This window comes from Ambystoma mexicanum, chromosome 5p (genome assembly GCF_040938575.1).
Source record: "Ambystoma mexicanum isolate Mex_15411 chromosome 5p, UKY_AmexF1_1, whole genome shotgun sequence".
Lineage (NCBI taxonomy): Eukaryota > Metazoa > Chordata > Amphibia > Caudata > Ambystomatidae > Ambystoma > Ambystoma mexicanum.
In genome coordinates, this window is record NC_090930.1 from 33279434 (window position 1) to 33292746 (window position 13313).

The 13313-nt window shown below is 48.1% G+C and overlaps 1 protein-coding gene across 5 annotated transcripts in view; it reads left to right on the forward strand.

Moving 5' to 3' along the window:
- The first annotated feature begins 6925 nt into the window (after positions 1–6925).
- MED12 (mediator complex subunit 12) overlaps positions 6926–13313 on the forward strand; it is a 1704158-nt gene continuing 1697770 nt past the window's right edge. For 3 of the 5 annotated variants that reach the window (XM_069612388.1, XM_069612385.1, XM_069612387.1), the window contains exon 1: positions 6926–7090. In XM_069612388.1, coding sequence (XP_069468489.1) covers positions 6992–7090 — 99 coding nt within the window. In that variant the 5' untranslated portion in view covers positions 6926–6991. The remainder of the gene's footprint in view (positions 7091–13313) is intronic. The other 2 variants (XM_069612384.1, XM_069612386.1) reach the window with 1 other exon arrangement.

Consider the following 13313-nt stretch of genomic DNA (forward strand, 5'->3'; position numbering starts at 1 on the left):
AAATACTTCAAGACAAAGAGAAAACTGAAAGACACTTACCAGAAAGGCGTGGAATAGTCGCAGCTGGACTGGACACCAGGTATGAAGGACCAGTGAAGGAACTTGGTCCTCATCCTAAAAGCCCCCCTGCCAGAAGTAGCACAACGGAGAGCTCACCATTAATAATCTACAGGTGAGCCTTAATGGGTCGATGCATGCTCACGGAAACCACGCTATGGGAAGAAGGGTTTGAGAGGGAATTCACTCACAGGCCAGCAAACTTACGTCCTCTCATATCTACGCAGGAGCAGTGTTCCATTTCATCACAGCAGCCCAGAGCCTAGTTGCAATGGGAGAAAGCAGACATGGGGGTTCTACTTCCTGGGAGGGCTGCAACCTTGCCCCAATGTCACCGCAGAGACCAGGTGAGCGTAGCACCTAGTTAGTTCATCATTGTCCGCCCATGATAGGAACATTCTCAAGACTTTGTCTACGTCCCATACCTGTTCATATTTATGCCTTGGAGGTCTAATTATTCTAACCCCTTTCAACAGTTTGCAAACTAAAGGGTGTTCTCCCACGGTTATCCCTTCACTTCTTGGGTGTCCCACAGAAATAGCTGAGCGGGCTGTATTGATCATCCTATACGCTTTGCCCTGGGCTGCTAACTGTGCCAGATAATTAACTACATGAACTACATCTGTTCTAGTGAGATGTATGTCCCTTTCCACACACCAACTGTGCCAACCTGACCAGGCTGTTCTATATGCCTTCTTGGTCCCAGGTTCCGAAGCTTCATTGATAATCTGTTCAGTTTCTTCCGATAATCCTGGCCTAGTCCAGTCTCCCCTGAAATTGCCCATGCAATGTAGCTGAGGCTGCCTGTCCTCACTAGTAGATGACCTTCTCCTGGGGGGTCTCTCACTATGACATCTAATCTTGGCAATGCTATCGGATTATCGTAGGTCACCTCTAGCAGGTCCAGAAACCGTGCTTGATCCCTCCAATCCAGCGTAATCAGTACCATGGATACTCGCTGTCTCCTCACCTGCGCTACAGTCCTCGTGATCATCACGAAGGGAGGGAAAGCATATTCTTTGCTCGGACCCCACCGTTGCAGAAAAGTGTCTATCGCTTCTGCCTCCGTGTCCAGTCTCTAGCTGAAAAACTGAGCAAGTTGCTTGTTCAACCTCGATGCAAAGAGGTCTGTCCTTCATGGACCCCATCTCTCCATCGGTGTCTGGAATATACTCTCGTCCAGCTTCCAACCATTGGCATCCCTGAGGAAACTGGAGTTCCAGTCTGCTACCTCTTTCTGACGGCCTGGCAGGTATTCTGCCGTCACTGATATCCCTCTCTGTAGGCACAGATGCCAGCATTCTTTCACTAGCACTGCTAACTTACTTGACCTCGTGCCTCCCAGTCTTTTTATATAACGAACTGCTGACACGTTGTCCATCTTGAGGAGTACGCAACATCGTGCCCTCTCCTGTGTCCAAAATTTCACTGCGAAGGATCCTGCTAGAAGTTCTAGACAATTTATGTGGATGTTTAATTCTTCTCCTGACCATCTGCCCCCTGTCAATAGATCTCCGCATCTGGCTGGCCATCCCCACCTGCTGGCATCGGATTATATCACTTGGTCTGGGGATGAACCAAATATTGCCATTCCATTCCAGGCATCCATGTGCTGCAACCACCATTGCAGTTCCTCTTTTGCATCTGTAGAAAGGGGTATCCTTTGTTTGTAGGATGCTCCCCTCCTGAGATGTTGGATTTTCAGTCTCTGAAGGGCCCTGTAATGTAGAGGGCCCAGGAATACCACCTGAATTGACCAAGCTAAGCGTCCCACTAGTCTTGCTAGCTCTCTCAGGGATATCGTCTCTGATGTTAATCTGTTCCATATCTCTTTCTTTATATCGTTCACCTTGCTCAGAGGGAGGTTTAACGTTCCCTGTACTGTGTCTAATCTGAAGCCCAGAAATTCCATGTTCTGGTCTGTCTGCAGGCTTGATTTCTCCCAGTTTATTAGGAAGCCCAGTTGCTGCAACAGATCTATAGCAAGTTCTATCTGTTCCTTGATCAGCGATTGTCCTGATAAATGATTAGTCTGATCCCTCTTTCTCTGAGGAAAGTCACTACCGATTTCATCACCTTCGTGAAGCACCAAGGGGGCGATGCTAGACCAAATGGTAGGCAGGTAAATTCCCAAACTTTCCCCTGGCAGCGAAATCTCAAAAATCTCTGTTGTTCCGCTGCCATAGGTATGGTCAGTTAAGCATCTTTGAGATCTATTCTCGCTAGCCAATCCCTGTGTTGCAAAATGTCTCTCAGTGAGTCTATGCCCTCAATTTTGAAATGTCTGTAGACTACAAATGTATTTAGTTCTCTTAAGTTTATTATCGGCCTTGTCTTGTGACGGCCTCTCACTGTAAACTTGTGAAGTTGTCTCCTATGTTTAGTACCTGTTTTATAGTATCTTTCTGTGCCAGTTCTCTTATTTCTGCATCTAGTACCTCTTTGTCTCCTGTGCTGAGCATCAATGTCTTTGGCCATTTCTCTTGTTTTGGTAAACTTAGGCAATCTATGTGGAAGCCCTGTACGGCGTCTAACACCCAAGCATTTCAAGAGATCAATCTCCATTTCTCTACACATTTGGCTACACTCCCCCCTACTGCGGGAATATGTGTTTGTGTGTTCTGCACCTGCGCATTCATTCTCACCTGTGTTAGGCTGATGTTGGTCACTGGGGTGTCTCCATCCTCTTGATGGGAAAAATGGGTTTGGTTTTCTTTCGTCCTGTTTCCAGTGGTATCTGTCACTTTGGAACCAGTTACTCGTGAAATGGCTGGCGGAGCGGCCCATGCCTCTTCCAGCCCTGTCAAAAACCTGTCTGGCAAATACTCTCTTCAGAGAGGCTTGTGCTTTGTCTATTGCCAATTAAGAGTTGGCAAATTTAATTAGCTCTTTTATAAAGGCATCTCCAAAGAGCTTCCCTTCCGCTCAAGCTGCTGCCACAGATGTGGCCAACTCACTCAGTTTGGGATCAATCTTGACCAGAAAGGACCTTCTTCTTTCCGCCATAGTTGTGCTGTTGCCATAACCCAGTAGGCATATAGCCCTCTGGGCCCAACCTGATAGATGGTCGGGTCAATAGACTAATTTTTTCATTTTGCCTCTTCTGCCATTTCCATTATTTTCGTAAGTAGTCCGACAACATCCAACATTTTATCCTGGCATGAGCGCCAGGATCTATCTAATCCTTTTTTAATATCTTTCACATACCTCCCCATGAAAGTGTCATCAATGTTCAAGGTCTGTACGATGCCTTCTGGTAGGTGTGGCCTTGGGCATTCGGCCCTCAATTTGTTTCTGGCTTCTTTTGCCCGCAGTGTTCTCAACCTCTTCTTTATGTGCGCCGCTATCTTGGATGGCAGCTCCCATTCTGAGGACCAAGAGTGTATGAATGTGTCTGGGTCAAATTCATCTTCAGGCCGCCTCTTCGTTGTCCTCTGTTTTCTTTTTCTTGGAAGCCCTATCATCCTCCTCTTCCGAGGATGTGACTTCGACTTCTTCTTCTGATGATTAGCTCCCCAATCATCTTTGTCATATCCCTCTGAGCTGTCATCACGCCATTTGCTTTCTTTAACCTTATGGCTTGTGGCCTTCCTCTTGCCCTTGCCCTTCAGTGGCAAGCCCGTGGTGGCCCTGGCCTTCTTGACCTTGAAGGCTTTGTTTCTTCCCCCTTTCTCCATTCCTGTACCACCTGTCCCTCACAGCTCTTCCATTCCTCTGGAGAACTTTAACCATTCCTCCATGACTGCCAGTTGTTTGGAACTGTGCCCCATAGTGTGACTCAGGGCTTATTGCAATATGTCGCCCATGCCGGGTTGCAATCATTTCTGGCTCACTTGAGCCCTACCCTCATCACTTGAGCTGGAAATGCTGATTCTTATTGGGGACAGTAATGCCACTGTATAAAACAATCACAGGAGTCTTGGGGCCTGAACCCGTCTTTGTATCTTTAGGGCAGGTTGGGGCTTTTATTTGTCACTCAATATGAGTGTTCTTATAAATCATTAAAAGTTATGCCTTTTTCTTAATGAAAACTCTTGACAGGCTGTTATGCCCTTTTCCGGCCACCTGGTGTCACTGTTGTAGCATTACACGGTGCTTTCCCTCATAGGTTCGGAGCAGGACGATTTGGCGCGGCCAGTTCGGCGCGGGCCGATTCGCCGCGACCGATTCGGCGCGGGAGCCAATTGGGCGCGCCCATTTTGGCACGACCGATTTGGCGCTGCGACGTTTGGCCGCGGGGATGTTTTGGTGCGGGGTGGGGGTTACAGTATTTTTTTATGTGATTTGCGCAAATGATGTTTTGGCGCGGGGAGGGGGTTGCAGTATTTTTTTACAGTATTTATTTTAAAGCACATGCTTTAGAGTATTTTTTTTTGTGAATTGCCCGAATACTTTATTTTTTTTTCTGTATCAATTGTTCAATCATGGGACTTAAATATAAATGTTTTGCTGCCCAGGCACAATGCCATTTTGGTGTTGTGGTTAAGTTCAAAGCCTCACAATCTTGCAGGCCATGGTTCGTGGCTGGGATAAAGCTTTTAATTTTATTCTATTTGAAAAAAAAAATAATGTGATATTTTGCAAATAGAATAAAATTAAAAGCTTTAGCCCAGCCACGAACCATGGCCTGCAAGATTGTGAGGTTGGAATTTATCCACAAGACCAAACTGGCCCTCTGCCTGGGGCTGCAAAAGTTATATATTTAACCCCCATGATTGAACAGTCTAATAAAAAAAAAATAATAATAAAGCATTTGGGAAAATCACAATAAAAAATACTACACTTCACGCCAGTCACTTGACCCCAAATTATTTTCAAATGCAACACGTTGTCAGGCACAGTTCCTGTCAACCTGCTGCATTTGAAAATAATTATGCTTTTAAATTTGGCGTGAGGGAGTTTAGATGCGGCTGCAATGTCAGCCACGTCCAAACGTCCCTCGCGGCAAATCGGCGGCGCCAGAAAGGCTCCCGCGCCGAAATGGGCGCGGCGAACTGGCCGCTGCGGCGAACTGGCCGCGCCGAACCGGCCCGCGGCGAAACGGCCGCGCCAAAAGGGGGTGTACCCCATAGGTTTGCTAAACGTGTTGATTTGAAGACCTTGAATGCTCTGAAGCGTTCGCTTGTAGGTCTTGTTTTCCCGGTCGACGGATATATGAAACTTAGTGAGAGGACTAACTAAATCTGCTCTGACAGATGCTCCGTCTCACTGGCACTTCTCTCAGATGTCATGGATGGAATAGGTATAAATGACCAAAAACAAGGTCTGACCTATACAAAAAGGTCATAAATGCATGCCACCAAAAGTTCGAACCTTTGGTGGCATGCATTTTAGGTAGGTAAAAAAAAGATTGCATGGGTGTCCCCTGCAACACCCCGCTCACTATACTACACAGTATAGTGATCGGGTGGTTGTGGGGGGAAACCCCTGCAGTTGCCCAAAAAAAAAAAAAAGAAAAGGACCCTGCGGCGCCGGTTCACGATCACGGAAGTGAAAGGGAACTGGTGTTGCAGGGACACAGCGTGTCTTACAAGTAAGTAGGGTGTGCATGGGGGTATGTTGGGGTGTGGGTGGAGGTGTGTTGTGGGTTTGTAGGGTTATTTAATGTATGTTCGCATGGGAAATGTACAAACCTTTTCTGGTGCGTACATTTCTCATGCAAACTTTTCCGTTGCTGACTTTTCCGCGATAGAATAGATCCCATGGAAGTAATAAACGAGGAGCACCGGAACCTTACGAGTCAATGCTGTGCTCCTCGTACTTCTGTGATTACAGTGCCCTCTGTCTTTCCCGCGCTCCCCGGAACTGTTCGTCCTGTCGTGCTCGCGTTCCACATTAATCCTAAGATTATAAACCTGTGCGCATATGCTCTGCCACCTTTCCTATACGCTGTGCGTTAACCTCACTGCATGTACTTCAAACGCTTAATTCTTGTCATTTCACAATAACGTCATCCATTAAAAAAGTAAAAAGTAAGGTTAGGCACTTAACTGGCTGCCTGATCAGCAAAGAAAGAGGAAGGACACGGAGTGTAAAGCATACATGCCAACATTCAGATGCACATAGCTCTCAACCATTTGGGTTCCGAAGGCGGTTGAAAACACCCGATTTTAGTTTTGGCGGGTGAGACGCCCATTGAAATGAATGGGCGTGCTGGAGGCTTGGTGGGTGAGTCAGCTGTTTACAAGGCGGGTGACACCCGCCAAAAGCGTGAGAGTTGAGAGCTATAGATGCACTTGGTAGGGAGATTTTCACAGGGAAATCGGGAGAAGCATATTTCCCCATAGGAATGCATTGGGGCTAAGTTATTTTAGGCGAGAGACAGTGAAAAATAGCAATATTTTTCATCTAAAAATCGGGAGTCTCCCGCCTAAATCGGGAGGGTTGGCATGTATGGTAAAGGAGGATAAAGGACAGTATATGTTGTTATTTGTGGAAGGAGTCACATGGTTTTGTTTCATGGACATCAAAAGATTGAACTACACATAAAAGACTTTATGGGAAATGTAGTTTTTTGTATCTGTTATTCTTTTTATGAGTGTAAACTGTTATATTGTATGCTGCTCGAGTTTGTGCCAGTAACAAAGGTGGCCGCCCTTAAAAATAGCCGTTGTATTCTCAAAGTTTGAAGCATTAACACTGCCAAGAAGAAAAATGGCCTCTTGTTTTTTTTTTCCCGTTTGTGTATGTTGGACTTTTTGACGTGCGTGCGTGCACGCGTCAGGGCGTCGCAGTCCAATCGCAGCGCTGCCTGGCTGTGTACAGTAGAGCCGCTCTGCGTGCTGACGCGCCCGAGCGCAGACTGTTGTGACGGGTGACGTCGCAGCTGGTCGTCTGACTGTACTGAACTTTACCTGCTGCTCGGGCCTGTGCGCGAGCTGACGTCGTTGCGTGCGCGCTCCCGTCCCCGCAGCTCAGTCGCCGGGAGACAAACATGGCGGCCTTTGGGATCCTCAGTTATGAGCACCGGCCCCTCAAGAGACCCCGGCTGGGACCCCCGGACGTGTACCCACAAGACGCCAAGCAGAAGGAGGTGAGAGCCTGGTAACGTGGACGGGGTGTAGAGCCGCAGGCAGGCTCAGGAGAGGGACAGTGCAGCCAGAAGGAGGAGGGTGCCAGTGCACAGTGGCTGCACCAGGCATCAAGGAACACTTTGCACACTAGTGACATGCGGGCTACAGTGAGTGGGGGTGACGGGCACCGGGGGCAGGAGCTGTCACAGCACTCTGGTTAGGCTGGAGCGACTGGGGAAGGTAGGAATGGAGGAGACCACTATTGAAGAAAGAAGCTTGGGCAGTTTGGGGAGGACACTGGAAGTTTGAATCAAAAGGAAGGGAGACTTGTAGCTTGGTGAGTTGAGGGTAAGGCTTGGCGGTGTATGCGACCAGCAGGGAAAACGGACGGTTCATGCAATGAGGGGCTAGGGGAGGTAATGGGTTGGGCGGTTGGTGCACTGAGGGTGGAACTGTGGGATCGGTGCACTGAACTGTGGGATCGGTGCACTGAACTGTGGGATCGGTGCACTTAGGGTGGAACTGTGGGATCGGTGCACTTAGGGTGGAACTGTGGGATCGGTGCACTTAGGGTGGAACTGTGGAATCGGTGCACTGAACTGTGGGATCGGTGCACTTAGGGTGGAACTGTGGAATCGGTGCACTTAGGGTGAAACTGTGGAATCGGTGCACTGAACTGTGGGATCGGTGCACTGAGGGTGGAACTGTGGAATCGGTGCACTGAACTGTGGGATCGGTGCACTGAGGGTGGAACTGTGGAATCGGTGCACTGAACTGTGGAATCGGTGCACTGAACTGTGGGATCGGTGCACTGAGGGTGGAACTGTGGAATCGGTGCACTGAACTGTGGAATCGGTGCACTGAACTGTGGAATCGGTGCACTGAACTGTGGAATCGGTGCACTGAGGGTGGAACTGTGGAATCGGTGCACTGAACTGTGGGATCGGTGCACTGAGGGTGGAACTGTGGAATCGGTGCACTGAACTGTGGGATCGGTGCACTGAACTGTGGGATCGGTGCACTGAACTGTGGGATCGGTGCACTGAGGGTGGAACTGTGGGATCGGTGCACTGAACTGTGGGATCGGTGCACTGAACTGTGGGATCGGTGCACTGAGGGTGGAACTGTGGGATCGGTGCACTGAACTGTGGGATCGGTGCACTGAGGGTGGAACTGTGGAATCGGTGCACTGAACTGTGGAATCGGTGCACTGAACTGTGGGATCGGTGCACTGAACTGTGGGATCGGTGCACTGAACTGTGGGATCGGTGCACTGAACTGTGGGATCGGTGCACTGAGGGTGGAACTGTGGAATCGGTGCACTGAACTGTGGGATCGGTGCACTGAACTGTGGGATCGGTGCACTGAACTGTGGGATCGGTGCACTGAGGGTGGAACTGTGGGATCGGTGCACTGAACTGTGGGATCGGTGCACTGAACTGTGGGATCGGTGCACTGAACTGTGGGATCGGTGCACTGAGGGTGGAACTGTGGAATCGGTGCACTGAACTGTGGGATCGGTGCACTGAGGGTGGAACTGTGGAATCGGTGCACTGAACTGTGGAATCGGTGCACTGAACTGTGGGATCGGTGCACTGAACTGTGGGATCGGTGCACTGAACTGTGGGATCGGTGCACTGAGGGTGGAACTGTGGAATCGGTGCACTGAACTGTGGGATCGGTGCACTGAGGGTGGAACTGTGGAATCGGTGCACTGAACTGTGGAATCGGTGCACTGAACTGTGGAATCGGTGCACTGAACTGTGGGATCGGTGCACTGAGGGTGGAACTGTGGAATCGGTGCACTGAACTGTGGGATCGGTGCACTGAACTGTGGGATCGGTGCACTGAGGGTGGAACTGTGGAATCGGTGCACTGAACTGTGGGATCGGTGCACTGAACTGTGGGATCGGTGCACTTAGGGTGGAATTGTGGAATCGGTGCACTGAACTGTCGGATCGGTGCACTGAGGGTGGAACTGTGGAATCGTTGCACTGAACTGTGGAATCGGTGCATTGAACTGTGCGATCGGTGCACTGAGGGTGGAACTGGAATCGGTGCCCTGAACTGTACGATCGGTGCACTGAGGGTGGAACTGTGGAATCGGTGCACTGAGGGTGGAACTGTGGAATCGGTGCACTGAACTGTGGGATTGGGTGAATTTCGTTATACAAGATTAATGCTAGTGTGTGTGTTGGTGTACTTAATCACCTCCGCCAGCACAGCACCCCATCATACCTGTGCTTACGCAGTGAGAAGCACGGTCCGTTGCGGACCTTCCAGCTGGGGGCACCACACAGAAGCCTAGATTGTTTGTCGGCCACCACGTTATCTCTACCAGGGATATAGCTCATCTTGAAATTATGTTACATTTGGTCTTATTACATCAGGCGTGAGCCTCTGAATGGAATGCTTGTGCGGAATGTTTACTGTTGTGTTGAAGGGAGCATTCCATATATTTCAGTTGGGGCTAGCTTTGTTTGCTGGTCAGACCGGTGGATGTCTTTCTCCCTGTACACCTATAACCTAATCTTGTGATTGCACTATTTTCATGTGAAGTTCTGCAAGTCGTATTAAAACACTTTTATTGTTACACGGACTTGTACCTTTCATTCACTTCATAAGTCCACGATTTAACATTGGCGACGAGGATGGGATCTGCAAGGAGGATGGCACATCGGGACTCGCCTCTAGGGATTGCTTCTGCCACGAACATGTGCCCGACGAAGTTGAATAGTGTGAACGATGGTGACCAAGATCAGGGGTGTTGCAGCGACGGTAGCAACAATGCAGAAAAGATGCTGCCGAAAGCATCGGGTGTCCGAGTAATGAAGGTGGAGCTGCAGGAAGACATCCACAGGGTCTGTGTCCCAGCTGGAAGGTCCGCTTTGGAATAAACGGACCGTGCCTCTCACTGCGTAAGCACATGTATGATGGGGTGCTGTGCTGGCGGAGGTGAACTTGAGCTCACTGAGATTATCGAAGTGGAGGCGCTGGTGTTCCTGCCCCCAACTTATGATGGGAATAGTACCAGGCGAGTGAGCGGAGGCTGGGAAGTTGTCCGACAAACGTGGGTGACACGGTCGGTGTCATGTGGCGGTTGCCCCGATCTCTCATCTGGGCTGAAAGGAGGTCCACAGAAGTCGAGCGGAGGTTACGATATGATATGATCGTTTATTTATATAGCACCTATACACAATGTGTTTCAAAGCGCTTCAAGGCAAGGGAGGGAACAAGGGAAAATACAACCACATTCTTGGCCTATGATGTCCGCGCACAGAGGAGCATTGTCTTCCAGCTTGGAAGGTGACGGTTGGCCTGGTGATGCTGCTTCTGTTGATTCAAATGCCGGTGGGCTACAGCAATCAGTTTCTGGGGCAGATTGCGCTTGTTCTCATGGAAACCTGAGTGTGTGCCCAGCGGTGATGAATGAGGAAGCAGACATCGGGGCTGGTATTGACAACTCATGAGGTTCTCGCACGGATGTGATGATACCAATCAACAATGATGACAATGTCAGTGTCTGTCGCGAGTTTGGATGGCGGAGCAGTTTCGAGATCATTTGGATGCGTCAGCTGATCATATTGTAAGTACTGCAACCAAGTTGAGGTATGAGTCACAGGAACTAGCTGATCATATTCTAAGTACCGCAGCCAATGATTGGTCCAGTTATGCCGGATGGAGTTGCCACTGAGTTCGACGTGGTTGGTGGCGTGTCCAGTCAGGATGAAGAGCCAGCAGGGAGGCGGCTGGACAACAGTTCGACTAATTTGGACTGGGTTGACAGTGTGTTTGGTAATTTTCAGGAACCTCCTGCTAGGGGGATGGACAGCATGGGCTCTGAATTGACGTGGGTTGATCGTTATTTTGGTAATTTCAAGGAGCCGTCCAGGATGGTGCTGTACGAGTCATCACCTTTTGGTGGAAGGCTTTAGTGTTATGTTGGTTAGGCCACACCTCAAGGTTGGGGTGTTAGATCGTGGCTGTTGGGGTGAATTTTGTTTTGCTATATGGGTGAATTTCGTTATACAAGTTTAATGCTAGTGTTTGTGTTGGTGTACTTAAACATGCATTCTTTTTCCACAGCTTTACCAGTATTACTCTGCGGGCTTAATATATTGGTATCGTGAGGCAGGGTTTATTTTTCTTTTAATGCTCAATTTGTATTCTGGTTTATGTGTGTGGTAGGTCATGGTGCAGCACTTGTATTGCTGAGTTTTACGTAAGGTGGCGTCATCGTCTAAGTTTGGGGACCAGTTGTCCTTATTTGGTGTTGTAATAGGAGCTTGATGGGACGTGATCCCTTAGTAGCTGGCCTGGGTAGTGCGCAGCATTGTTTTTGAACGAGGTTGCTCCTGGTTTTGTGGTGCCTGGTTTTTTTGCATGTTTGGTCAGACTTTGTGGGTACAATAGTGTGAGTCTAATGGGTTGTCGTGTGATGTTACCTGATCCAATGTTCTATTCAGTTCTGTGCATTACTATGTTTCCTAACATGACACTTCCTTCCACAGTTTCTTCGTTATCAACCCTGCAAGCTTAAACCATGGACTCTTGTCTGGCGTTACCATGTTTATGCTTAATTAGTTGCTACGGGTGCAGTGGGTAGGATGTGTGTGGGTTCAATATGTTATGCTAGTGGATGACATGGTATTTAGTTGGACCTAAGAATAGTAGTTGCGGTAAGATTGGCATAAAAATGTGATGTTGCCACTGTGGCACCAATGTTCTGGGATCTTTTCTCAGTGTTGTGTTAGTAACTGTGATCATATTGGCATTACATTTGGTGTTGCGTCTGTGGCATCAACAAGCTGATATCTTATCTCATTGGTATGATAGGGTACTGTTTGGTGTTTTTATCTGTGGCACCAACGTGATGAGACCTTGTCTCACTGTTGTGACAGGGTACTATTTGCTGTTCTCACTGTGGAAAGTGGTGTGCACCAGTGGCATCCATTTGCTGAGGCTAAACATCAGTGGTGTGTTGAGTTAGGGCCATGCTAGTGGATGCGGTGGAGTGTAGCGAGTGTGTTGTTGTTTGATCTTTGGGTTGAAATAAGTTGGGGGGCTGGTTCCCTGTCTTGATGTGTTGGTGGTATTGGCCTGTCACAGTGAGGTTGCTTTATTCTGTGTGGGAGCAGTCTGTTGTGGTCTGTTGGTGTTGGAAAATTTGATTGAAGTTTGGGTATTTGTGTTGGTAGTATTGTGATTTTACATTCACTGGTTTAGTGTGGTTAGTGTTTCAAACATTTAAATATTATAAGGAGGGAGATGTGTTATGTTTGGTCTTATTACACCAGGTGTGAGCGTGTCTCTGAATGGAATGCTTGTGTGGAATGTTTACTGTTGTGTTGAAGGGATCATTCCATATATTTCAGTTTGGGCTAGCTTTGTTTGCTGGTCGGACCAGTGGACGTCTTTCTCCCTGTTCACCTGTAACCTAATCTTGTGACTGCACTATTTTCACATGAAGTTCTGCTCCATTATCTGTGGGAAAAGAGAACAGAATATGTTAGCGCAGGTATTTGTTAGTTTGCACTCCACTACATAGCACACATTTCTTTATTTTGTGGACCTCATAACTAGTACGTCGTAAGTACTATGCTTTGACCCAGTGTACTATGCAATTGGTGCAGTTCCTGTGGTTCTTTGCATAATCATTGGGTCCGTGGGGAAAAAAATCCTTGCTGGATTAAAAAAGAACCTTCACATTTTGTTGCTACTATGGTGCACAATGAATAATAGTGACATTTGAAGTGGTTAGAGCACTTTGTAAGGTGTACTCTTCAAGTAGGAGGAAAGGTACGTACGTTGTACGATATCTGGACTATATATGTTGGTAGGATGGGTGGCGTTGTATAGCAGGTGGTGATTTGTAAATGTTTTCCTGCTTCCTTTTTGTACCACTGTTTGTTTATGCGTTTGGTTGCTGCTGGTGGTTTGCAAGTATTATGACATTGTTCTGTTCTAATGCAGAATTCTGACTGTACTTGAGTACCTGTTGGCATACTGTAACTGCTCATAGTTTGGAAGTGTGTGACGCTATATTTGTAGCACAGTAGTTGTTGAAGGTTGAGGTGGGTAGTTGTGATGCTGCAAATAACCTTGCCATATTCAGGTTGCAGTTAGGTACCAGGTGGCGTATTTTAACTGTTTACTGTGTTACACTTGTAAAGGGTACGTAGAGAAACTTGTGCATTCCTGCGGTTACTTCAACATCTGTGTACACTTTGAAGTGGTACTGTC